Source organism: Triplophysa dalaica, chromosome 2, assembly GCF_015846415.1.
Source record: "Triplophysa dalaica isolate WHDGS20190420 chromosome 2, ASM1584641v1, whole genome shotgun sequence".
NCBI lineage: Eukaryota > Metazoa > Chordata > Actinopteri > Cypriniformes > Nemacheilidae > Triplophysa > Triplophysa dalaica.
The window spans coordinates 25,004,114-25,031,939 of NC_079543.1; the positions used below are offsets into that span (position 1 = coordinate 25,004,114).

General features: G+C 36.7%; 1 protein-coding gene across 1 annotated transcript; it reads right to left on the reverse strand.

The window, feature by feature from the left end:
- Positions 1–4,612: 4,612 nt before the first annotated feature.
- prkcba (protein kinase C, beta a) lies at positions 4,613–27,058 on the reverse strand. Its single transcript, XM_056771534.1, has 17 exons — positions 26,691–27,058; positions 26,149–26,180; positions 17,285–17,367; positions 15,955–16,066; positions 14,072–14,200; positions 11,748–11,904; positions 11,537–11,671; positions 11,360–11,456; positions 11,137–11,283; positions 10,877–11,050; positions 10,697–10,788; positions 10,509–10,571; positions 8,793–8,931; positions 8,615–8,695; positions 8,203–8,310; positions 7,986–8,126; positions 4,613–5,898 (listed from the first exon to the last, which is right to left on the reverse strand). The coding sequence occupies exons 1-17, from the start codon at positions 26,855–26,857 to the stop codon at positions 5,743–5,745; spliced, it is 2,013 nt and encodes a 670-aa protein (XP_056627512.1). The 5' UTR covers positions 26,858–27,058; the 3' UTR covers positions 4,613–5,742.
- Between the last annotated feature and the right edge of the window lie 768 nt (positions 27,059–27,826).

The window sequence follows — 27,826 nt, forward strand, 5'->3', positions numbered from 1 at the left end:
GTCTCCGTGGTTTTGTGTCCATACAATGGAAGTCAATGGGGCGCAATGATGTTTGGTTACCAACGTGCTTTTCAACTCCTCTTTTGTGTTCTGCAGAAAAATTGAAACGTGATCATGAATGCCAACTGTGGCCACATGTTCTGCAATTGATGGTTTTTATAACATTCTCATTTGAAGAAAGTGCCCTGTGTATATCCATTAATTTACAACAGTAAATTCCCCTATGTCCCCATCACATTTTTTAAGTATTTTTTTAAAGAAGTAAAACATATATGAATAGTTTGGTTTCAAAGTGAGATAACCCCGTTTTTAAAAATTTCCAAAAATTATGTTTTTTTTTTGTGCATTCAAATTAAAATCAATCAAACTGCAGTTGGTTTGTTTTGATTAAGCCGTAATAACTAAAAGAATACATCTTTTTGAAAATGTAAAAAAACTGAGTTATTTCATTTTGGAAACAAACTCTACAAATCGTCATCTAAATATTTTCATGCACAATTTACTGGTCAAGGAACGATACTCAAATCTAGACCCCTTTCACTGTGGACGATCAATACAAACACCCAGATTGCCATTTGAAAATTTCAGTTTTAATGGCCACATAACATGAGTAAATAACATGCAAAACATCTCAACAAATACCAGCAATATCATTCCACTGTATAACCAAACACAGCTGCTGTCTGTTAATGTCAATGTGTTATTGTTGACATGCACATGTCTTGCATAGTATAAAATCTGGTTTGGGGTGGTTGATTCTTGAACAGGAAGCCCTTTGAAGCTTTCATCATTAAAACATGATTGAAAAACTAAAATATCAACTCCATACTAACACAGGGCCACAAGATACAAACGTTAAAATGTGCATGTTGTTTTCAGTGAGTGTAAAGTCCAAATGATCCATTTACAGTTGTGCGCGTGCTGGAGAGGTTTAATAGTTCCGGACAAAACGATAGGCTGTCAGCTACTCGTGTTGTACTTTTTGATTCTTTACTAGATTACAACTTCAACCCTTTCGCACAGTTATTACAGTTCAGGCTAAATATCACTCATTGTTCGTCGGTTCCCAGACATCTATCCTTCAATTTATTCTATACAACAAATATTATACAGCATATCCACACTTTTTCCTGTCACGACACCAAGAAAAGCAGAATGTCCTTATATAATCACTGTACACATAATCATTTGGAAGACTAGAATACCTATATTTCTAAATCATATCTAATTACAAAAGAAAACAAACATAAATGTCACACACCATGACCCTTACAAGGATCTATACTACCACAGATCCACCCATTAGCGACACATATGGTTAATATGTAAACACAGAGTTAAAGAGCAAGGGCTTTACCAGGCATGCATGGGGTAGACTAAAACTCCTTATGGAGTCTGTTTAACACAGACACGACACAACGAGTTCCCCGGAAACGGCATAGATACCCACACACAGATATGGCACATTAGGGTTTCAGTCAGGATATAGTTTTGTTCAGCATCACATTCTCATCATATGCATGTATCTTATGTTGAATCTTAAATATTTTCTAAAACACAATGAAGGTTAAATGTGCAGATTTTCAGTTCTGTGGGGTTTTGTGATTGGAAATGTATTGTCTACGCAATAATGTTACATACAGCCACGAAAAATGAAGAGATCATTTTCAATTTTTCTGAATTTACTATTTATAGGTTTGTGTTTAGGTAAAATGATCATTTGTGTTTCGTTATGAGCACGACTAAAAATATTTCTCCCAAATTTCCAATTATAATATTGTTTCTAATTGGGTTTGTTGGCAGAAAATGAAACCTGGAGAAACCGTTCAAAATAACAGAAAGGATGCTCTGTATTTTTCAGACCTCAAATGCTGCAAAGAAAACAAGTTCATATTCACTTTTAAGCTTTACACCAGTAGTATTTGTACAGGTATTTAGGAACATTTCAAAATGTCTTTTTTATGTAATAACCTGATTTACCAGTTTTCATGTGTCTTGTCACGCTCTCAGTTTTTCCACATTGCTGTTGGATGACTTTATGTCACTCCTGAGGTTTGATTTTGTTGAAATTCAACAGACACTGAACTGGAAACAATACATCTAGAAATGCTGTTTTGAAATAAAAACATGTGAATGATCTCTTAATTTTTTGCGGCTGTTTCTCTACATGTACTGTAACTGTAATAATTTGGTTTGTCCCAATTCAGATTTTCCTGATATCTGAAATGGTCATTAAGTAAATACAATTTTTAATAAATATATTATTATATGGCATAAATATAAAATTATAAATTTATCAGAGAATATGACATAAAATTGGTTATTGCACTTTGCCTCAAAACAAATAATTTGCTTATAAATGGATGTGCGTATCAGTGTTCTGTTGAGCGACAGACCTTGACACAAATTTTTGTAAAATTGCTGTGTCAACAAACAGATCTTTGACACTTTTAAAACAATTTTGTTTAACTTTTTTAAAGCTTCGTTTATGTACTTTTGCATTTTATGTATCTTTAAAGGCTGGAATTCCACAAGATATCATCACATAAATATTAAAATTGAATGATCATCTCATGAACCATTGCAGTGAGGCTTGTAGGAAGCTAAAGACCATGTAGATGCCATTATTTGACTTCATTAATGTGCTTATGCTGGAAATCTCAGACAGGCGGGAATGACATTTCCAGTGATTGTATAAACAAAGTTTGTATATGCATGGTTCAAGTTAACGGACATTTGTTAATAATATATTTATAATTTGATAAAGGACTAAATCTTTGGGCTTTGAATTTTTACTAAAACGTAGTCATTTTAAACCAAAAGACTGATTTAGCCATGATGTCTATTGAAGGTTTGCGGCTTGCGGAAAAGCCGAATTATAGGGACAAGAAAAATGTATAAAGAAAAGAGGTAGGTTAATTCTCATGGAGATGGAAAACACGTGGTATTCTCATGGAGACTATGAATACACTCTTTTATGACCGCTCACTTGGATTCTGAGTTTCTGAGCTCTTGGTTTGGACTGTGTAGTCCTGGATTGGTTCTGTATGATCCTGCAGGGTCTGGGCCTTTGTAAAATGAAGAGAGAGGACAATCAAGATGCACAAGGACAAAACAATGCATTCTGGGCAAAAAGGTATTCTCTCACACGTGTTATCACTTAGAGCAGTCAATCAGAGTTTGGGGTCAAACTTGAATGACAAACTCGGGGTTGGTGTAGGAGAAGCCTTGGAATTCGTTTTGGTCCAAATTCATTATGAATAGTTTATCTGTTGGGGTCAGCTCAACCGCCATCTTGGTGAATTCCTTGTCGAAATTCCCAGTGTCGCGACGATTTTTCTACAAGGAGAGAGAGAACAGAGTTGAGGGTATATTCATTGTTATGTGCATAAATTTCGGTGAAAATATCAAATATATTTCAATTATTCTTATTGTAATGTAATTACAGATGAAAGTTTTACAACAAAGAAGGAGAGGACAATGCAAGTCATGGCAATAAAAATCCAGGATTAATTAAAATTTCCATACAAAAAAAAATCACAAATGCAATTTAAATCTGGTTTTAAAGTCAACATGAAATGACATATGGCAGAAAAACACGGTATTCAACCAAGAAGATCAATATTTACAATTACAATACTTTATAATTTATTCATAATTATTTTTGAAATTGCACATTCTCTAAATAAATGCCTCAATAGCCAAATTTAACTAAGGTGACATTACCAGAAAACTAAAAGTTTTTACATTTTGATGCAAAACTTAACAACAGTTTTTTTCGTCTCCTGAAATAATGTCCTAAAGTCATGCACTTCATTTCAAGAATATTTAATGTTGACTTTAAATGTACTATTCATACATTATATGTACATATCGAGGGGACGACACCACAAATAAAACATCATAGAGAAAGTCAGAAAGTTTCCACACAAATACAGATGCTAGAAGTCAGACGAAGCACAAAAAAGAGAGCAGAGAAGAATGGATGAAGACCCACAGCTGGAAGAAACGTCAGAATCAAGAACTCAAGGACAGTAGATAAGAAAGCAGACTGGACCAGAAACGCACCCATGAGACACACATTTGGACATTAAGTCCAACCTCCAACAACAAGGACAAAACAGTTTACGAAGGTCTGATAAACACAAAACCAGGAACGGAGAGACAAAAGTGGCTACCAAATGTCCTTCAGAGGACGATCAAGACAAGTTCTCACCTTCTGCCGGGGGCCCAGCCCAGCTCTAAGGGCCCTTGGAGAGAAGTACAGTACCTCTTGAGGGCCTGGTCTCTGTTACCTACTCATCAACTGCATCATCATGTCCACACCAAACCAAGATGTCCAAGTACATTATTTTTGCATTTCTTATGTTTTGTATGTCTTTTTATTTTTAAAATAGGCATTATTAATTTTTTTGAGAAGTCATAAATTACTTTCCAAATATACAGTATAATCATTCTCTCCAGTATAACAAGCCAGCATGCACATGGTTTGGGATAAATCCTTTTTTTTTTTTAGCATTGCAAAAAGTGCGAAATACCACTGCTAATGTGTAACATTCAAGGCGCTTTGCCTGGAAAATATTTAGGAAAATATACAGACAGAGACCATTAATATATTCCAAATACATATTTATATATTTCCCTCTATAGAAACAGTCCAACTACAGTTTCACAGTAATTTTATCCAAACACTGCCAGGCACAGGTAACAAGTCAAAAAGAATCATACATCACACATTTGGCAGGATAATGACAAAAGATAACAACAAGATATGTTTTATCTTCAGTAAGTAGTTACAACAATAAAATGTCTGTAATGAAGTCGCAATGTTGTTTCTGTATATATCATATTTCCAGTTGTTTCATCTTTCAAGTTGTACCGTATAATCAGTTTCTAAACTTGAATCTCGGACTTGGCACAGTTTTACACAAACACGTGTACAAACACCCATCTGAAAAGCACTAAAAATGGGGTGACCCACTAAAACGTCCCGATCAATGAGCGCTAAATGCTTTGGCTGAACTGCGTGGTTTGTGTTTGGGGACACTAACAGGTTTGGCAGCTATATTTTAGGGATATGTTTTTTAAATGAGTGAGGCTCACAAAACCTCGACGAACGTATTCAATTCATATTTCACTCCAAAAATTGGGAAATATGTGCATGCTTTTGTAGATTATTTGTAATTTCCATTAGCCTAAATAGTGAATTATATTCTATTATAATTACTGTGATACAGTAAAATATTGTCATACAAAAATAACAGTACAACAAATACTTAATGTAATGCTTAAATACTTCAAAGTGTAAATTCTATTATACTGTGTTTTCTTTCTCAGGATTGTTTATGGAATTAGATTTTATTTTCTACATAATTTACGTTCTTTCTTTTACTTTTGGGGTGAAATGTGACTTGGACTGGTTCATATTTTGCGAAATCCACCATGATACTTTTGTTATTTAATTGTGTAAGATTATAGAACATTAAGATAAACAAGCATTAGAGAATAGTAAAATATCTCAAAGCTATCTCTTTTAATAAACTCATTAAAAAAGTGAAGTAAATCATTTCCCTCCATACTTCCCGAAAAAAGACGGTTTAGGCATAATGAATTGAAAGTATAAGGAACAATATTTATAGAAAGACCTCTTTCACTAAACTGGCTGATTGCTCTCATTGGCTTCACCGGCCTCGGTGTATCTGCAATCTGATTGGTCCCTACAACGTGCTTGGCTAAGTTGGGCTACTTGGATCTTACAGATGAGAAGCGAGTATTAATGAAAGAGAACCCGTGAAATTCTTCTTGGTCCAGGTTTTCAATCACTTCCTGGTCAGGTGGGGTCAGGACAGGAGGATGACGGGTGAAAAAACGATCAAAGTTCTCTGCGTCTCGACCGCACTGTGGAGAAGACGAGAGAAGAGAGGTGTGGGATGGGAAAATGGTGATGTGAAATGAGCAAACAAAGAAAAATGAATTAAATGTGAAAAAATATTGTACAAAATAAATACGAATAATAAAGAATCGAATAAAGGGTCATCTCAAAGAAATTAAAGAAATGTTCCAGATTCAATTGACGTTTTTATATATGTCAAACTGTTTTTGAGGTGAAAATAAAAAAACTATTTTAAGGTTCATTTTTCTAGGTATTCTCCAAAGATCCTAATGAATTACATTTAAAATTAAGTCAGTCGTAACAGGACAAAATATACACTTGCATTATTATTAAAACCTTTGGAAAAAGGCATGTTAAGGGTGCTTTTACAATGTGTGGTTGGATTTTGTTGCAATACGTGCAGCATGTTACATTTATTTCATCGGGTTTTTCTATAGGTTTTGAAAAAAATGTGATTCAAATTTCAGTTTTAGTTTCAGTGCTTGTCATATCTCCACTGCACATTCATTACAATAAATGCAATTTTGACTAGTTTTCGATCCATATTATCTGTGAAATATAACAATACCTAGTATATTGAACCTAAAACATTCCTTTAATATTTTTCAGGTACATAATCATAAAGCCTACAAACCACTCATCAATATGAATTATCTGCTTCTTTTTTAGCAATTTAACTGCGTACAATTGCTGTACAGTAACAAAACATTATGATTGTGTAACGACAGAAAACAATAAACATATTTTCATTGCATAATCTAGAATATATGAAACTACATTAGGCCTATATACAAGGTGTACTTTGTAAGCAAATATCACAAACATCCTGCTTCCATCTGAGGGTTTGAGGGATGTGTTTCATGCACATTTTTTCAATGCTGCATTTTATGTTAAAATAAAACATTTTTACAAAATGTTAGGGAAGCATTTGGACATCAGGCGATTAAAGTGCAGCATTGAGAAATAAAAATTGAAATGGAGCGACTGTGAGAAAATAACAGGGATTATATACATCCAAAAAACTTACCTGGAAATGGGTGAAATCATTACAATTTAAGCTTACAGTGACACATAATACAGGGGGCGGGGCTTACTGACCCTGGCCAATTAGGCCAACAAGCAACAACAAAAGGACAAACTAACCGTAACTTGACTTGGGTAGGACTATTTTGCGGTCAATGGCATCTATACGCATGATGCAACATCACACAGTATTCAAAACCCTAGTTTTTTAAGCTTCCTGTACTGTTGTGTTTTTTGTGTGAATACAAAACAAACTATAAATTACATAATACTGTCAATACAAATAGAAAATGTGAAAATGCAACCCTTGTAAAGTCACTATTTTTTGCTTTGCTGTTTTAATGCAAAACAAAACAGAGAGAGTTTAGGAGACATATTAAAACATAAACATACTTTAAAATATATGATAAAAATCATCTTCTGGCAATCTGACAGTTTTAAACTTCTTCTTGCCATGAATACATTTATACAAGATAACATAAAAAATTGAACTAAACGTCAGACACTTTGCCAGTTTGGTCATAAAAGTTTAAACATTAGGTTAAAACAATGATGTGAAACCTGAAATGTGATTATCTTGCAAAAAAAACTATGTATGTGTTTTATATGGAGGTTCATTCATTAAAAAAACTGCAAATTGCAAAATCTACATAGTAAAAGTGCTCGAAATCGCCATTCTTTTCCCCCACCGCAACTCTTAATTTCTAATTCAGTTACACATTTAAGATCAAACCCTCAATGCCTCACCTCACATGATATTTTCACCAACCTTCTGGCTTTACAGCAGAAATTAAAGACTCTGTAGAACACACACTTGAGCCTCAGTAACTCAACCGCATTCACAAAATCAGCCTTGTTCTCAGAAAATCACCACAAGGCACTTAAATAAATGGAGACTAAGCCCTAATGCTCCACTCACGAGCTCATTCAGTTCTCTAACAGGCAGCTTTCAGCATTGTGAAAAAAGACATAGCGTCCCAGGAGAAAGGAAGCGTACGAAAGAAAACTGTCGTACTTACATACAGCCATCGGTAAAAAGAAACACACATTCTGTTATTGCATTACTTACTGCTTTGGGTTTGAATGGGGGTTGAACTTCCTTGTTTTGCAACTTTTCCCAATCCATGTAGCGGAAGAACGCATGCTCCTTGATATCTCTCTCTCCCTCTGGTCCGCAGCCCAGGCGTTTCCCAGGATGTTTGGTCATCAGCTAGAAGTGCATAACGGGGCCGGTTAGTGTATACAAACATAGGACGTATGGGGTGTTTGTGTGTACATGTACCTACCCCCTTGCATATGGCCACTGCTTCTTTGGACATGGATTTCGGGTATGATACGTGATGCTCCATGATGGATTGGAAAAGCTCATCTTCGTCCTCACCATCAAAAGGCGGCTAAAGATACAGAAGCAAATGTGTCGACACTACTGTATCTAATCACAATCACATTAAAATCAGTACACTTCAATCAACCTGAACTGGTCACATGTGCAGTCCAATGATTCTGAGTTTGTGCTACTTTTCAATTATGTGTTAAAAAGTAATAACCATTACAGTTGTTTTAAGTTAGGTTCTTACAAGAACAAAGGTTAAAAATAGTGGTACACATGCGAGCTGCTTACTGCTCAAAACTAAATGAACAATTGTCTTTAATTAATATTTTTTATAAATAAATGTATAGTGTAGCTCTATAGCTTACCTGCCCTGCGAGCATTTCATATAGGAGAACTCCGTAGGCCCACCAATCCACAGACTTCCCATACGGTTGATAAGCAATGATCTGTAACAAGGGACCAAAGTTTTTGACATGTGTGAATTGTCCACCAATCATGTAGACCTGTACAGTAAAAACAAATCCACACAACACGCAAACCAACCTCAGGCGCAATGTAGTCCGGAGTGCCACAGAAGGTTTTAGTTGTGGAACCATCAAACATGTTCTCTTTGCACATGCCGAAATCTGCGATTTTTATGTGGCCCTCAGCATCCAACATCACATTATCTAGCTTCAGATCTCTGCAGAAATAGAAAATATGTTTAACATGTTATGTATGTAAATTATTTTTGGTAAACATTATGCTTAGATAACCATCTGGTTCAATGACGATGAGATTAAATAATTGCATATTTATTGATACAGTACAAATCTAAACATTATATAAACATCAATTTAATCGAAAAATGATTATTTTATTTTATACAGATTATTTATGATATGCTTCATAATTAAAAAAAAGTAATATGCTAGAAAAAAAATGAGGAACAATGTTCACTGTTATTGAATCTTGATAATAAATAAACTATCGATGTTCAACAATTAAACGCAATTAATCGAATCCAGACTAAAAGTTTGTATTAACATAATATATGTCTATATTTTAGAAAAATAAATGATGTATAAATAGTTGTAGTTATATTTAAATATTAATATATAAATGTAAATATTTCCTGAATAAATACATGTATATGTACGTGTATGTGTTTATAAATGCATAAAGTATGCACGTAAATTATGAAAACGTCGTGATTAATCGCGATTAATCGTTGAACAGCCCTAAAATGAACTATAACCAGGTTCTAAATTCTTTATATATAAAACAGCATTTTAATCTAAATACAATTTAGATTAAAATTAGTGTTGTCAATCGGTGAATAATCACGATTAATCGCACACGACATTAATGTTTTTATAATTTTATGTGCGATTAATTGTGATTATATGTTAAAGTATATTATACTTTTTCACTCTAATAACTTCACATTTAATCTCCAAATGAATGTAGAAACGACAGATTTCTTTAGCAACATCATTTCATGAATGAAAGCCAACATTCTAAAATAAGCACTGCAACTGATGTCTTCATTAATTTTTTTATTTTTTATTTATTTTAACATTAATAATAGCCGTTCATCATTGAAGTACAGTATAATTGAGAGCTTTAATGTCTAACAGGTAGTAAATATAAAAAATTGAATGAAGTTCTGAAAAACCTTACAGTATTTTATGAAAAATTATAAATTAAATACAAAATTAAAGCTACAAAACACATTGAATTCCTCTTTTGTTCTTTGATTAACATTCGTGACAGGAGTCACAGCAGAAGGTTTAAGAACGCGGCCCCTTTAAGAGCTGTGTCTCTACGCAGATCTTATGACCTTTCCCATTTTCACAACTCATGCACACTTGCATTCATTTCGGATTTTATTTAACACATTGAAATCTGTGTTTACGAAAATGCTAGACAAAACATGCTTTCTGGCATAATCTTGTGTGTTTTTTGTTCATTCAAGCACGAAAGAGAAGTTAATACTGGTGGGCTGTCTGACATTCTCTAGCGTTGCGCTGCATCCCACAGCTAGAAGCTGTCTATCTATACTGTATACGATTAAATGGTTTAAAGGCCTTTACATGATATAGTTCAACGCTAGACAAAGGATGACAAAATAAACGGATGCTGTGTTCTATATTTTGAAACCAAATATTGCAATCAACGCATTACTAAATTACATTCACACAACTTTAATCTCTGAAGCCCAGGGTTTATTTACACACAACGGTACAGAGAATACCACAATACAATCCAACAGCTCACCTGTAAATAATGCCTTTCAAATGGAGGAAGAACAGACCAATGGCGATCTCCGCCGCATAAAACCTGATGATAAACACAAGAGTTAAAACACTGCAACGGTCGCTTACTTTATTATACAAACCGATACTTAAAAGCTAGATATAAAATTGCAAACATCACTTTTTAGATTTAAGCGATTCAATACATACACTGCATGGGGCTCTTTGAATTTTCCAACTTGTTGTATTTGATACATCAAATCTCCACCATTGATATACTCCATCACAAAGTAAAGACGGTCCTACAAAGACAAGCACCATCACAACATAAGAGCTGGTGGTTTAAGGGTTTCTTGAATCCGTTTTACGGAGTGCGAATGTGATTCATACCAGGGTTTGGAAGCAGGAGTGCAGTTGAGTGAGGAAGAGCGGTTTGCCGGAGAGAGCCAGGACTCTCTTCTCCACCATAGTGCACTCGACATCATCATCCTGAATCACAACATCCTTCTTTAATATCTTCACAGCGTACAGCTCATCTGAGCCTTTACGTTCAGCCAGCATGACCTGAATAGAAAAAGAGGAGTAAATAAATATACAAATAAACACAACTCAGCATGTGTTTCAGAAAGTGAACAGATGGTGTGGGCTACCTTGCCAAAGCTGCCTTTGCCCAGGACCATGATGAAGTTGAAGTCGCAGAGTTTCATGCGGTCCTGGTTGCCATTGGAATCATATTTCGAGATGTCGTTCTTCGACGATCCGTCTGTGTTCTTAGTGCCCGGACCGATCTTGGCTCTCTAAGGTGACAAATACTCACGTTTCAGTCATAAAATGCTAATATGTAGCTGTAAGAAAGGGTAAATGAGATGGCACCTCAAACTTCTGCCTCAGTTCTTCATTGCCTTCTTCTCCCTCTGGTGGAACTGGGACATTAAAATATTCCCCTTCCTCTTGACCCAGCATCTTAAACCTACAATCCAAACCCGTGCACAGAGCTCAAAATGTGCATGCGTTTTGTCCAAAGCCGTATATCTTCACAGTAGCTCTTACCATCCGATGGCACCTTGCTTCTGCAGCTCAGAGATGCCGAAAGACATGGAACCCATGAAGTCATTCCTGCTGGTCAAATCCCAATCCCAGATTTCCACCGACAGACGCCGGTCTACGTCAGTCTCTTTAAGTTTACTGACAATGAAAACGCATTTATTACACCACCTCATAAATGCAACGTATTCATTTGACTGCAGATTTGAATACTTACAAGCTAAAGTTCTCGTTCCATGTGGGATTTAGGGAGCACTTGATGGTTTTGGTCTTTTGTTTACTTTCATTCTTTGGGTCTGGAATTAATTTGAGCTTCACATATGGATCTGACAGGCCATTGGGATCCATCGGGACCAAATTACGAGCCTCCGAGACTGTAAATAGAAACAGAATCATAAACGTGACACGTTTAAAACTTTGCTGTATTTGTACGTGGTACAACATTGTGGATTATTTCGAAACGTTACAAAATTTGTAATGTTTATATTTAACGTGTTTGAATGCAAGTTACGCAAAGCATTCTGGGTAGTTGCTAGGCGTTTGCTAGGACGAGGGCATTGCCAAGGTGTTCTGGGTTGTTAGCCGGGTACAAAATTTGCAATGTTTATATTTAACGTGTTTGAACGCAAGTTACGCAAAGCATTCTGGTACAACATTGTGGATTATTTCGAAACGTTACAAAATTTATAATGTTTATATTTGACGTGTTTGAACGCAAGTTACGCAAAGCATTCTGGGTAGTTGCTAGGCGTTTGCTAGGACGAGGGCATTGCCAAGGTGTTCTGCGTTGTTAGCCGGGTTGTCAAGGGTCATAATAGCCATGTCCAAGGTTTTGTCTGTGTTTTTCTCATAGCCATGTATATATTAACTAGACAGCTCATTGTCCGCTGGATCGTACGTCGACGCCGCTATATTGGTAAGGGCAAAAGCCGACTATAAAGACATACGAGTGAATGGTGGACCTGCAGTTTTCTGGATAAAAACCCAACATCATTTTCATTTCTCAACTGATTTCAATACTTTTCTTTTTACATGGACTACAGAAACGTGTTGGCTCCAGTTATGATGGTTAGACTTGAAAATGTATTTATTGTCATACGGAACTGTTAAAACTCAGGCTTGTGAAGCAATCATTAAGGCTTAATTGTTTGCACATCGCTAATGTGAAATAATTAAATGTAGATTAAATGCACATGATCAGAACAGCTCGTTCACTTCAAAACAATGCGTCTTTACTTTATGACTATATACTGCTATTTCACACGTATAACGCACGGCAGTGTCACATAATTTTCCGCCGTAACGGTTTTACCAGACTAATAAAAGAACATCTTTTATCTTTGAAAATGTAAAAATTACAAATTTTACTAATGAAAAACATTAGTTTTTATAATACGTAAATTAAACTATATTTTACCTCGGGTGTTTTGTTCGATGCTTTAAATTAATCTCAGAAACAATCTCTAGGTGTCTGTGTTTTATTCTCGAAAACTGCAACGTGGTTATTTATTCTGTTGCTTGACTTGTCTATAACATATCACTGAACATGATGCCATCTAGTGGATTCTAACGAATAACAGGTACAAATAATGTATTTCACATTTCATTATGAACTTTAAAGTATGCTATAACTATCAAGATATGATGCAACTGAAGATGTACTCCCCGTACATCGTAAACCATTGGAATATGTTTAGAAATGTAAACGTGATTGTGCTTTTAATGGCGAAAAAGTGCAGCTCTCCCAACGGGTTCCTTTTAGTGCACTGTTGCCCTCCCTAATATTTCGGCATTGTTGACGTATCGCAGCAGCCGTATGTAGGTATTTATTATATCTATGTTTTTTCTGACCTTCTTTGTGGTTGCCAAGTCTCTACTAAGCTAATTTGGGGGTGGTTGCTAGGTGATCTTACATCATTTTGTTCCTTTATCTCACTTGGTAAAGCAGCACAAAGCAAAATGGTTTGAAGGTTCACGCAGATACTGATGAAATGTATACACTGAATGCGCTTTGGTTAAAAGCTGATGGATATCTACAGCGCTCATTTTCACACTAAAGAATCTGTCATGTTGTAAATGAACTGTTACGTGTACAACATTTCCACTATCATTACACACAGCGCCTCCACACGCGGCTCTGGACAGCTGATTGATGGGCGAGCGCGTGTGCGCGAATGGGATGTGGGCCGATCGTTGGCGGATTGATCTCATCTTTCCAGAGGATGCTGTTTCAGCCCGAGGCAAAACAGAGCTGAGAAAAGCAGACCCGTTTAGAACAGTTTGTTTTTTAAATCGCACTACTAAAAGCGCTAGCGTGAAGACGATTTAACTTCATTTGCAGGGTTACGTTTACATTTGTCTGAGGCTTTTATACAAACCGTCTGAAAGTGCATTGAGGCTTTGCATTTATCAGTACCTGCGGTCTCTGGAAATCGAACGCTAGTGTTGCTAGTTTCTGCTTTCAGCAAACTCACTTTAGGTAAATAAGGGGATAGTTCACCAGAAAAAAAAATATGTGTAGGTGTTTGTGTGTGAACTCACTGGTCACGGTGAGTACGAGATCTTTGATGATGGCAGTGAGATGCAGACGGCCTCTCCTCTCTGTATGGTCCGTTCCACACAGACTGGGAACATTCTCCACACATCGCTTATGAATATTCATCATGCAGTCTGCAGAATAACCACACGGCGTTAGATTGACAGCATCACACATGCAGCGTTTGCTTTGCGCTCTCTGCTGTCGTACAAGGACACGCCGACGCAAACACCACAGACACATAAATGTGTTACATACACACAAACACACCCACACTTGCCAAACCATGTACAACACACTTGGAACAATAAATAGATGCGTTTATAGTAGCTTTATGTATAAGACACAAAAATTATTTTATGCAATCGAATGATTTAATAACACACATAAACTGATATTTATTTCAATATATCTATATATGTTTTTCTAACTAGCTACTAGAAGAAATTTCAACAGGTATTGTTGCACAACTCTGTGGTTTAAGCTGCAATTACATCATTTTGAAATAAAAATGCATCTTTTTCATGGGTTAGACTGTGTAATGCATCAACATAACCAGTAGAGGGCATCGCAGGAGAGCTTGCCTTGTGCAGTTACACTTTTGGATCTGTGTTTGTGTGTGTGTGTGTGTGGGTTTACTCCGCTATAATTCACTTTGGTGCCAAAATTAAAACCTGTATATGAAGACGTTCTTAAAGGGATAGTTCACTAAAAATTAGTGGTGGGCATAGATTATTTTTTTTAATCTAGATTAATCTAGATTAATTCCAAAATTAATCTAGATTAATCTAGATTAAAATGGCTCATTTGAATTCTGCCGAAGGCATTCCGAATATGTGTGCTACCCAAATAATGACTAAATGTAAGTCTTTGAGAACGGGTTTCTCAAGCCAGGTGGCGCATTAGACCAGGGGCTCATCTCCTGTTTCCAAAATGCATCACGAACTGCTTGAGAAAGCTGTTCTACTATGATAATTGGTGATGAAAATTAAATTATGTTCAATAAGATGAACTTGTGTTTACTTCCGCATTAGCTAAGGGATGATTTCCGTTTAGGTGGTACTTGAGACTGGAAGAGCTCCTACAGTACATTTACATTTAGTCATTTAGCAGACGCTTTTATCCAAAGCGACTTACAAAGAGTGAGGGAGCAACAAGCGATATGTCATACAGGAGCCATAATACATTAGATCTCAATACAAAGTTACTGGTTTCAACTAAAGCTAGACCAGTACCTGTTGAGAGAAAGTGTTTTTTTTAAACCAATTCCGCATTGCATAAGGTGCAAACAACCTTAGTCTTGTCGATGTTTCTATTGGGAAGATTCTTAAAAATTAATATTCCCTGAAGCAAACCCGGCGGCTTCATAGCTGCATCCATGTTTGCACGTCACGTTTGATGCGGTAATTTCACAGTAACGTTATGTTGTGTTCAGACCAAACGCGAATGGCGTGTCAAGCGCGAGTGATTTATATGTTAATGCAAAGAGGCGATAGACCTACTTGCTGCGCGAATCGCGCGAATGAAGCCCTGGTTATGAGATGATGACGCGTGTTGAAAAATATCGTTCTCGCCGCGTACAGTGCAGTTAAGCTGGTATACATCCGCGCTAAAATATCAAGGTGAAAGTCATCATAGCTTGCGTAGTATAGACCCAGCTGCCAACCCAACTTTGAGAATAGATTAACGGCGACATTTTTTTTAACGCGCGATAATAGTCTCACTGCGTTAACGGCGTTAACGGCCCACCACTACTAAAAATAAAAACTCTTTTCATTTATATACAGCTAGAAGCCGCTAGATTTCATACACCGGACCACAAAGGTAAGAATGTAGGATGCAAAAGCTCTGGGGTATGCTGTATAAACACGACTGTTTATATACTTACTGTCACATTTCATCCCTTGGTGTAAGAGTCCGTACAGCAGAGATCCACAGTGGTCACAGAACGTGGGGCTGGAATACGTGTGTACCTTAAACTTATGTTTACTACGGGGGTCCTGTGACACAAAACACAACACTTTCTTACCAGGGCACCTTCAGATACTGTACGTCAGTTACAGGAGGGACATGATATTGAATATCGCTTGCCCTAAGAACTACAAAGCAAAAGCATATATAATGCAAGCACGCTATAGCTAAAACATTGCTCTTCTTATCTGACACGCCTATTTTAGGTGTTGGACACTTCTACAAAGTGTTTATTCATCAAGTGTGTTTGACTAGGCAGACATCCAAAACATTTACAGCCGGAGTTCCCCACAACATTTTAGAGTATATAGGGATAGATTTTAGTAATAATATTGATTCATATTTCCAATTACTGAACTTCCCTTATAAAACTAAGCTATGGTTGAACTGTAGTTTTTTATTGGTAGTAAAACCTAAGTAACCACAAATGTATCGTGGCCTCACTACAGGAACCATGGCTTAAATACAATAAGACATTGATAATATGATGTAGCATAAAGGAATGCCAGAAATATCATCTTCATTTCTGACACTAGGGGTTGTTACTTTAGACTTAAGCAATAGCCAAGGTGTAACGAAAGTATATTGCTTTTCATTTGCACTTCCCGTATTGTTTTAGCACTGTTTAAAATGATTTCCTCACGCAATTGACCCAACGTAAGGGTCGAGTAAGAGCTTGTTACTTCAGCATTACAGTACCCTACACCGCCATTAAAGCAGTTATTACTGTTAAAGCTACTTTGGTTTTACAATAACATGCATAATCCATTAAGTGAACTTTTCATCTAAACCGATTGACCTTTTAAACCGATCCCCTGGTGAATAATTTACTGAAGCGAAATATAATTGGCTGCAATGCAGAGATAAAGCGCCACACAGGAAGTGCATGTGTGCGCCTGCTCTTACACATATTAGGAGGAAGCGCGCTTTTAAAAATAGAGATTAGAAAATCGACATCACTGCATGCATGTTGGGTGGACGACATGTAAATGAACAAGATTAATGTCAAGCTTTACTAAAAGGCTACTCAATAGGTTACCACAGAATAAATATTTAAACTGCTCGCCAAGCAAAATTGTGCACGAGTGAGTGTGTGTACTGCTTAGTCACAGGAAGATTTATCAAGTCAAAGGAAGTGTGTTTCACTATCGGAAAAGATGGCGCAAGAGTGCAGGAGAGAGGCGGGGTGAGACAGGGACGTGGCAGATGTTTGCTTGTCTTCGGGCAAGTTTGCATTGTTTACTTACATCTGATGCAGGGCCTTTGTCCGCCCCTGGGCAGGAGAACGTAACAAACTCATGGCAGCGTTTGTGGACGACAAAAGCACACACTGGGTGAGAAAGAGAAAGACATTAAGAGAACTGTTAGAGACAAGAGGCCATTTCACCAATTTCAACACAAAAGTTTCCACATTAATGAAGAAAGTAGTTGGCTTATTGTAAAGAAATGAAGCAATTTTCAAAAACAGTAAAGAGATACTAAATTATAAATAAAATATAAATACAGTCTGTGGTTTTTCTGCTTTACAGGGTTGCCAGATCTGTGGTTTCTCCATGGAGTTTTTTTAGCCAAAACATTGGCACTGATCTACTTTAAAATATGTCATGGCAAGTTATTTTCAGTTAAGACAGGCGAGACATTCATTTTAGTCTTGGACTAGTCTTAAGCTTTAAAGGAAGTTATAAATGAAAGGTGAGTGTGTTTATGATTAACAAACATATTTCAATGATTTACTGAAATATGTATTTGAGGTATGGAGTGACATTTAGAATTTGGGTATTTGTGTCATTGGGCTAGTTTTATTATGCAGATCTGGCAACCCTGCTGCTATAACACCTGCAAGAACTGGAGAGGAACTGACATCATACATCACTAGATATCACCCTGGGCCAGGTGGTTAAAAATAGGTCAATAAATGGCTCGGAAAAGTGAAGTTACTTCTGAATAAAGCATGCGCATCATTTGTTTAAAGGTGACACTTGGTTTCATATTTTGTTTCTATGCAATAAAATGTATTTCTAAGGTTCAAATATGGACCTTTTGCTGCACTTAAGATATGTGCTTTATCTCACGCACCCATTTAGTCTTTTACTAATGAGTTTAATCAACTATGTTAGATTATGCGGTAATAAAAAACATGAGAAACTACAAACATGACATTTTGAAGTGTAGCTCAAGCAAACAGTTTTTGACCAGTTGAACTCTGTAAAAGCTTTGCATGGAACATAAAACTCTCCATACTGTCATAAATACTCAGATGCAATCTTTTACATGTCTAAACTTTAAAATCATTGCATGTATGTTTTATAGTGTGGTTTACCAGTGATAAAAATAGATTTTTTTCCGTCCTGTATTGCTTCATTGCCCAGATGCCCAAATTGCCTTTTGCTTTAAAAAACACATGTTAAGTTGTGTGGAACTTTTCTAAATTGGACTACACTTCCCCTCGGCCACCCTGTAGTTCCTGTAGCTGAACTGATGGCACCAACAATCCCATGGTCATGCTTTCAACTTCCAGAAAACACTACAAAACTCGTTTACTCATAGTCCGTCATCATGCCCCAAAGTACTTTTTTTCACCAAAGACATGTACCGTGGTGTTTAAGTGAATGGAAACATGTCAACACCCATATATTTAAAGAGACACTTTGACAGACATACAGACAATCCCATAGGTTGATCAAAAAAAGATCTTAAACACATTTTAGTGAATGTGACAACGACATTGTTTCGGTGCACTTTATCTCTTGACACTTCCTGATTTTGTGATCCATTCACTTCTACTGTAGACACAAAACCAAAGCAAGTAAATGGGTAATGCCATAGTTCATATACCAATTTTTTCAAAATATCTTATTTTGTGTGCGTGATTGTCTGTGTGTGTGTATGTGTGCATGCTTGTCTGTATAAAAAATGTTGAGTTGGGTTTTGCAGAGGAAATAAAGTCATATAGGTTGGAAATGACAAGAGGATGAGTAAATGATAAAAGACATTTTTCTTAAAGAAGAAAAACATACTCGGTTAGAATGCCTTGAGGGAGAGTAAAACATGTGGAAATTTTGATTTGGTAGTAAAGTATCATTTAAGTTAGTAAGTCAGACCGTTCTAACACAAACCTTAATAGCTACCTGTTTTCACAGAATGTGCATTATAGGCCATAAACGAAGGTCTACATTTCATATTAAACTGGTTATATGTAAATTCATTCAATTTTACCCTGCGGTACATGAACAGTTGATTCTAAATGTTGTCTTGATCGTGTGGACCATAACAGGATGCTTCTCTTGCTTGCATTGTGATCTGTAAACCCTCCCTTCCAAATTAAATTTGTAATCCACCATATTTATTTTAAAATCGTTTATATATATCACTCCAAGGCATATTTAAGTCCCACTTGAATTCTCCTCGACGACAGAGTAAGTCCAAAATGTAACAGTGTACTAGACTTATCGACTTGTCGTTTAAACGGTAAGCTCTTACTAGTCGACATTGAAAACCACAGTCGATTACATGAAAAAAATGATACAAAATGTTATAATTTGAATGACGTCCATTTTAATGTTTCATTTAGGAACCTTTCAAATTACGGACTAAAACAATATGTTTGAAAAAATTATATTCTTTAAAAGTATAACAGGAACAAAATGTTTTAATTTTAGGGCGGATCTAGCATGGGTTTCCTTTGTGCCGATACGCCCATTTCACAAAATGGGGACAGAGTACGGAAAAAGGGGAAACCTTTTTCCAGGCGCACTGCTGCCATAGCCATTCATTCATTTATTCAGCTTGTTTTCTCACAGGCATTCATTTTATTTACCAAAAACAAAAGTTGCATGGTTTACTGGGAGATGTTAAAATAGGGAAAACGAACATTACAAAAACATTGTTTTTTGAGCGATTTATTTATTATCAAGGTCTGATATATGTTAGACAAATCAGCATAAAGGGAGATAGTGAGAACACCTATGCCTGTTTTAGCTACATTAGATATTGGATATGAACAGTTTGATTAATAGATTACATTCTTTAGTCTTGTATTACATCTAAAATGCATTACATAGGCCCTAGGCAAAGTTTTTGGACCGCATTCTGGGCAATTCTTAGTTTAAGACTAGACGACAACACGGTTACGAAACGTTTCAAATTTAGCACACATGCCTAATCCAAACACATCCACACAATACAGTACAAGACATGACAGACCTTTAGACTTTAATCACAGGAGCTCTCAAACATTCATTATTAACCAGATTATTAATTATGCATTGTTTGACAAATTATTGATGAGGTTGACAACTCGATGGCAACTGATGCGATCTGTGATTTTACTGCACGCCTGTTTAATGTCAACTCGAACGCGCTCTATGTATCTATTCAAAGAGGAGAAAAATCGCAGATGAGAATGGAGAATATCCTAGACAGAAATATACAGCAAACAGAGACTATACTCCAGCTTCTCACTCTTTTCTTTTCGAGAAATAATACAGTGTCTCACATTGTGCTCAGATTTGCCAAGTCTACGGTCGAAAGTTAATGATTTTCATGATCAATTATTTCCCGTTTGATTCTTCCGAGATTATCTGTGATGCACAATTCACAATATTTTGGTTGCATTGTTTTCTTACTGCATATTAATAATAATAAAATTTGTTTATTTTTGGGGAGGTTAAGGAGAATCTTCGAAAATGTTGATTCTAATAAAGCAGAGCCAAGAAATCGTCTTCTAAGCTATGAGAGTTACCTTTGAGCAATCACATCCTTATCCAGGTATCTGTTTCTATCGATCAATCTCGCATATACATATTTAACTTCTGCTTTTCTGAATACCTTGTAGGACTTGACAGGCAAGGTACACACAATGACAAGAGCAGAGGCTAGGGAGGTAACCACACACAAACCCATACAGTAAAGTACACAGCCAAACATTGCAATACAAATTTTCAGCCACAAGAATGCACAGAAAGGTGGCAGACGCTCGAGTTACAGGAGTCACGCTGAGGCAAAAGGATCTCCCTTTCTGTTTAAACAGTCATTTCCATTCGGCTCAGCCTGCCCCTTTTCCAAAGAAACATTCCAGGACATTCCCTCCGTAATCTGTGGGTTGTTGCCTAGCAACAAGACCTAAGGGTTAAAGAGCCGGAACGGTTCTATATGCTAAATGTCAATTTACTAGTCGGCTTCAGATTAACTCTCGACAACATTACAGTTAACATACAAGCATGTTTATTGTTTCCATAGAAGATCATCTTCCATCATTTAGCAAGTTCGAACCTGTTTGTTTCCAAGTTCAACCTCTCGCGTACGAAATATGATCCAGCATACATTGTATAAAACAAATAGTGAGATTTATTTAAGTAAATTAAGTTCGCAAAACTTAACTTAAAAAGATTAAGGAAACCCTATAGTGGTTTTTTAAAAGCGTAGATTGAAAAGCTGCGGTGGGCGTGAGAATTATCTAGAACATCATATACTACCCTACTGATAACTGCTAGAACGAGCTGCCAATTTTCATGATTTCGAGGAACATGACCGAACCTGTGCTTAGAGTTCATAAACAACAAATGGAACTAGTTTGGGCAGTTTTTACATAAAAAGCCTATGCAGACTCACACATGAGCAAATAATGTAATGCTTGTCTTTGCAAGCAGGCTAATAAAAGCAATTACAATGTATGGGAAATTAAGCTATTATTTCATTATGAAATGTCTGAGATTCCTCGACTACATGCATCTTAATTAGAGTCAAGTTTCTCATAAATGACATAATTCCATTTAATTATAGCCCTATGCATTTTACAGACGTGTGACTATAAAGTTCTTGCAGAGGACTGGTTCATGCCTGATGTTTAACTTTGCCCTGTTAAAACTCTAAAAGAAGCCTCAATGTTTTTACATTTATGCTTTTGGCAACCAGTTTAAGCAAATTGGAAATGCTTGCTGATGGGTTTTGATCCCCAAGACACTGTTACCTCATTCAAACTATAGAAACACCTCATAAAATGACCAAATACTTAATCTAACCAATTAAACTACCAGAGCAGTTTACTTTTACTGTACACTAAATAAACGCTTAAAGTGACAGTTCACACAAAAATTCTGTCATCATTTATTCACCTTCGAGTTTTTCCAAATCTGTATAAATTTCTATGTTAGGTTAAACAGTTATTTGGACGAATGCTTGTAACCAAACAGTTCTTGGCCACCATTGACTATCACAGTAGGAAAAATTGCAGTGGTAGTCAAAAGTGGCCCAAAACGGTTTGGTTTCCAACATTCTTCAAAGAAATTAAGGGCGAGTAAATGAAGATAGAATATTATGACTGTTAGAAGTTACGTATGCAGATATATAATAAATGAGTTTTTTTCAAACACTTGCATCTCTCAAGATGGAAAAACCCTGTAGCCTTAAAAAGGGACCCAAGCAACATTTAAGGACTAGGAAATCAAAGAGGGGCTATTTTCCTTTTGGGCCAGTAAGCAACTAGAAAGAAATACACTGAACATTGCTCAGAACACCCTGGTAACCGCATAGTAATGTCTTGGCAACCACTCACAGCCTACTAGCATCTTGGCGCTGAGTTCTGCACAGCCAAGCAGCACTTAATTTATTATAGTTATTTATTACTATTTGCTTTATTGCCACATTTAAAGGGAACAGTTCTATTCAAGTAAGTGTATGAGTGTAAATAATATATATAGCTATAGCTGACCATGATTCAGCTAAGATTAAACTCAATTTTGCTCATCGTTCATTTATTTAAAAAGCAGTCAGTTAGGCGCACGCTTTACTTTTTACCAAATGATGAACATGTTTTCAGTTTTCATATGAATATGTTTCATGTTTTGACATGTATAAGACTCGATGAACTTAAACATATGGCATAATGAAAAAGCCTTATGATTGGCTGTCATAGTAAATTGTTTTGTGTCAATCACAAAAATTGTTCTCCGTGTGTATGTTCGCTAGTATTTCTGAATAAACAGTGGCTTCCACCTCAACCTCTTGTTTGCATCTTTCCCTCTCCATTTCACCACCACCTCTGTCTCGGCCTACGAGTATTTGACAGTAAAATGAAATGGTAAAAATAGCTATTGTCCCTTTATAAAACACACCCCTTTGTTACCTTAACCAGGCCAGTGCTCTGATCTTCTCTACTTTTTTCTACTTAAACCCTTTCACAAAACAAACAAGCAAGAGTAAAAGATGGACAAAATGAAGACTATAGATATATGTTGGACAAATTAGATTTATTGATCTTCATTGTGAGTCTTATCAAGTTGATTTAAAGACCCTATTCAATTGCTTTACATTGTTGATGCGTTTTTTTAATGAGGAACTAGGGATGTAACAATATTATCGATATCGTGTTAACTTCACAGCAAAATTGTCTTAATATTATTGTGGCCACAATACTGTATGAAACGATAGGTCTTCCGGGCCTCACATAGAGAATGTTAGAAAAATTAATAGTTGTTGCCTTTGACAAGGTCCTTCTGGTGCAAACTTTTTGGTCACTTGGCAAATCTCATTCTATAACTCATACACACATTATCGTGCAGTGAGATTTGGACATACCTATGAGGCACATATGGAAATGCTCCTCCCTTTTATAAAATAGCCACTAACCTTAGTTTTATTTACAACCATGAACAAATATTTGCTACTTGCTAATTCAAGACCGATTAGCGAGAGGATCTTCTTGATGTACATTTTTTCTTTTTGTCAACTTTTAAGGGTACGCTAGGATAAGCAAGACGAGATCCGTGGTGGATAACAATAATAAACATTTAAGAAAAAACAAATATTAACAAGACTGAGGTCTACAATTACACTGTTTAATTTATCTATGTATCTTGAAAGCAAACAATTGGGTGTGTGTGTTTGCTCACAGAGTTAATGATTAACACTGAATGGTAGCACTGTAGCATCTGCAATTGTTTTGACTTGCCTTTTCAACATACAGTAAACACATAAAAACAGTATGTCCCCCTGCTTCTCTACTTAAATGTAAACGCTGTAAGTATGTCGTTGTGATTCATTGCTTAAAATAAATGAGAAATCTACAATTCAGAATTATCACTGGGAAAATGTCATAGCTATGCTGCTAGCTCAGTGGTTAGAGCAAGGTCACGGGTTCGATCCCAGGATTACACATACACAGAAACAAATGTATAGCACAATTTGATTTAAGTCGCTTTGGATAAAAGCGTCTGTCAAATGCATAAATGTTAATATGCATGATGTCACATGGATGAATTATCAGACCTTAAAACTGTCATAAAAAAGGAAGCCAGTTTGTGATCCCTTGAACAATATTAGAGAGAACGCTGTAGAGAGATGCTTTTACAACAGTGATAAAATGTTCTTATCGATTCCAGAAATTCAGGATTTGTGGGAGACTTTGTTGAGGCAGTAAATACAGTTTCCGCACACAAACCAAGCAGGTCTTTTTGTCCAGAACTCATCATGTACTTCTTTTATCACAGATGAATACTTCAATCTGATGATCGTTGTGTAAACCAAAAAAGATACAAAAAACATGAAGCCAAAGGTCTAAATGTTCATGCTGTTTCCAACTCGAATGGCTTAAAGTAATTAAGAATTTGAGTGTCAATTTGTTTAAGTACAATTCTGAGTGATTTGAAGCCTTTCAAAAGTTTTGTTATTTGGAACGGACCGAAATGCAATTTGTTAAAAACATTAATGTCCTCCCCTGCTCTCATGATGTCTTCATGAGAGTTAAAGAAAGAATCAATGACGTTTGATTAATAAATGAAGACTGGCTCGATTAAATAGTCCCTCACAAAAAGCTGTCATGTAACTTCAAATGTACACACAAGTCATCTGGCTCACTTTCTTTATACGTTTATGGTCATTTTTGAACATGGCGGTCCCAGTTCACATTCACTTTCATAATATCACAAAAATGGGAACCTAAAATCCCTTTTGAGCTCTTGGAAGAAAGCACATGGGTCATATGACTTCAAATGTAACACACAAGTCATCTGGCTCACTTTCATTATACGTAAGCGGTAAATTTGGAGCATGGCGGTCCCAGTTCACTTTCAATACATCACGAAAATGGGAACCTTAAATATCTTTTGAGTTCTTGGAAGAAAGTAACATGGGTTTGCAACAACATGACAGAGAGTACATTTTAGCCGAACCTCAATTTTATGGTACAGTTATTCCTTTTGACGTCCATATTGACATATCATTCATCACTTATTGTATAATAAAATAACGTATGATACGTTCTCAATTTTTTAAAGCTGTACACTATTGATAATAGATAAAAGGGTGGTGAATGGGGGAGCAACCACCATATAACCTGGATTGCCTGATAAAATCCTACAGCAAATGCATGTTTTATGAGACTGCAGTGCAGATTTTTTTTATCAGAAGTTACACACAGTTTGTACAGTGTTAGTGATTGTGTGACGCAATCATTGCAGATGATGATTTGCTTTGAAATCCCCATTAAGGGTCTGAGTGGATGGTAGGAAATGCATCCACAATCATGTAGCCAAACCACTTGTATGATGACAGTTCAGGCTCTGACAGCTTTACGACAAGTCATTTGAGTCATTGAGTCGTCCGAGTTATTATTTAACTGCAATTGCAGATATTTTAACTGACTTTCAAATTGCAAACATCACAGTGATGTGTTCTCATATATAAAGAGCATGCTTAAAGAGTTCAACTGTACTGTAACTTGACTGAGCAAGAGTGACAGAGGTGTTGCATGATACCTCAGAAGGGTGTAACAAAACTGACAAAAGCCACCAAAATAAGATTTTTTTAATATATAGCACAGTGCTACAATGCATGACTGTTACATTTAATTCATCTGATAACTCCAGTGCACTGTAGTTCATAAAGTGCGCTAAAGTGAAAGGCCAGGGTCTGTGTGCAGCCACAGAAGAAGAACTGTCAGCATAAATGTAATCAACCCACCACCAAAAAAACAAAGTCTTCTTTCTCTTTCCCCCTCAAAAAAATCCCTCGTTGTGCAAGACACAGTTGCAACGTAACCAAAGAAATGCAGTTTCTCCCAAAGAAAAGTCGCAGCTTGATTTTTCCGTGTGGAAACAGAGGAGCGCAGTCTTACCTTGACACTGAAAGCCTTGTTTGCCGAAACCCCTGCAAAAGAGGCAACACAGTGTGTAAGATGACAGCGATAAAACAACAGCGCAGACACCAAATCTAGACGCATTCCTCTGCGCACAGTACTGAGACACGCGCAGGCGCGCGACATATTCCGCTAAAATCGCCAAATCTTTTCCTCAGGGGATGATGGTTTAGTCTTATTTCTCATAATAGACACATTACGTTTACGCGTACAAACAAATAGGGGAGTTTACCCAAAGGACAGGGGTGCAAGAATGTGTGTTTTGCTTAAAGATACGAACTGCAGGGCAGCAGCTGGTCGCGCGAGCCTCTTTCTGTTTCCGTCTGCGCTCGGCGTCTTTGTTTAGCGTTTGACACCACTGCGGATGTTTGAGTGCGTTCAAACGCTTCGGTGTGTTTGTGACAGGGGGGCTTTTCCTGTCACGAACATCAAGAGTGCAACGTTAACCTGCGTCTTATATACGCAACGAAGCACCGCATTAATGCCCGACAACGCGAGCGCGCGAACGCCCGCTGACTCACCAGATGAAGTCGGTGCAGTGGCTGCAGAAGGTCGGTTGCTTGAAGAAGCGCGCGGTGAACTTGTGGTTCTTCACTTCGTGCACGTTTTTCTGCCTCAACGCGCCCTGCCTGGCGAAACCTCGCGCTACCCCCTCGCCATCCGCAGCGTTGCTCGCTGGGTCGGCCATGGTGAGGACGGAAGTGTTAGAAATCCGTGCGTCGAACGGTTCTGAGGGAAAAAATCCGTGTTTCGTTGTCGACTCCTAGTTTGCGCCGTTGTACAGTGTCTTGCTCGGTTTGCACTTCGCTTCCCGGTTGGTAGGCACGCGCGAGCATACGCCTGCCTCTCCACAGCTGACGCGCGGCAGTGGCGCTTCCAGCGACACAGAGGCCACGCCCCCTGTCACATACTAACATTTGCATAACTGTATGCTTGTAAGTATCGTGGTTGAGAAGCATATTTTGATTCAATGTCTTTTATGTGAAACCTGTCTTAACGCATGTTTACATAGAGCTGAACAAATAAATGCTTAAGTGACGGATGACTTAGCTTGTAAAAATATGCATTCATTCAAAGTATTGTATAGTATGTATTGTTCTATATAAATAAACTTAATTTACAAAGAAAATGCAATTATGTGTGGTGGCTAGTTTTACCTTTGAGTGTCAGATAAGATGGGAAACCAACTTTGAGATACCGAAAAACTTTCAAATATGACATTCAATGCATTTTATTACAGCGCATGTTCTCAATAATTAGTTTTTAACAAATATGTTTGCAAAATATATTTTGCCTTTAAATAACAGGTTACTGAAGAAACTGTTGACAGTCTCAAGGGTGTCTTTTATCACTTAGTTTCACCCCACAGCTCTGGTATTCGAAGCAGTTTGCTTTTGAAAAGATTTTGTTCTGCACTGTTGCAGCAAGCACCTCAGATATCTTCTTATTGATGTATTGATAATCGTTTAGCATAACCTTGGCTTTGAAACCAGTAATATGGGTTCGCAGTAATTCAAATAGCCCTAAGCTGTGTGTGGCATTACATGCAAATCAGAAAGAGAGTGTTATGTAGTTCTATTTTCATGGAAGATGCTTCCGTGTGATCAGGCGGAGCTTTATTATATTATTTATAATAATATTTTAACACAGACAAGGA

Bases quoted from the DNA above. Each gene is read 5' to 3' on its own strand.
- prkcba (XM_056771534.1), bottom strand. From the start codon at position 26,857: ATGGCCGACCCAGCGAGCAACGCTGCGGATGGCGAGGGGGTAGCGCGA. The intron at 11,905-14,071 runs GTGAGTTCACAC...TTCTATTTACAG, and splicing joins TCTCGTACTCACCGTGACCA to TCTCGGAGGCTCGTAATTTG. The intron at 8,311-8,614 runs GTAAGCTATAGA...CTGTATCTTTAG, and splicing joins ATGAAATGCTCGCAGGGCAG to CCGCCTTTTGATGGTGAGGA.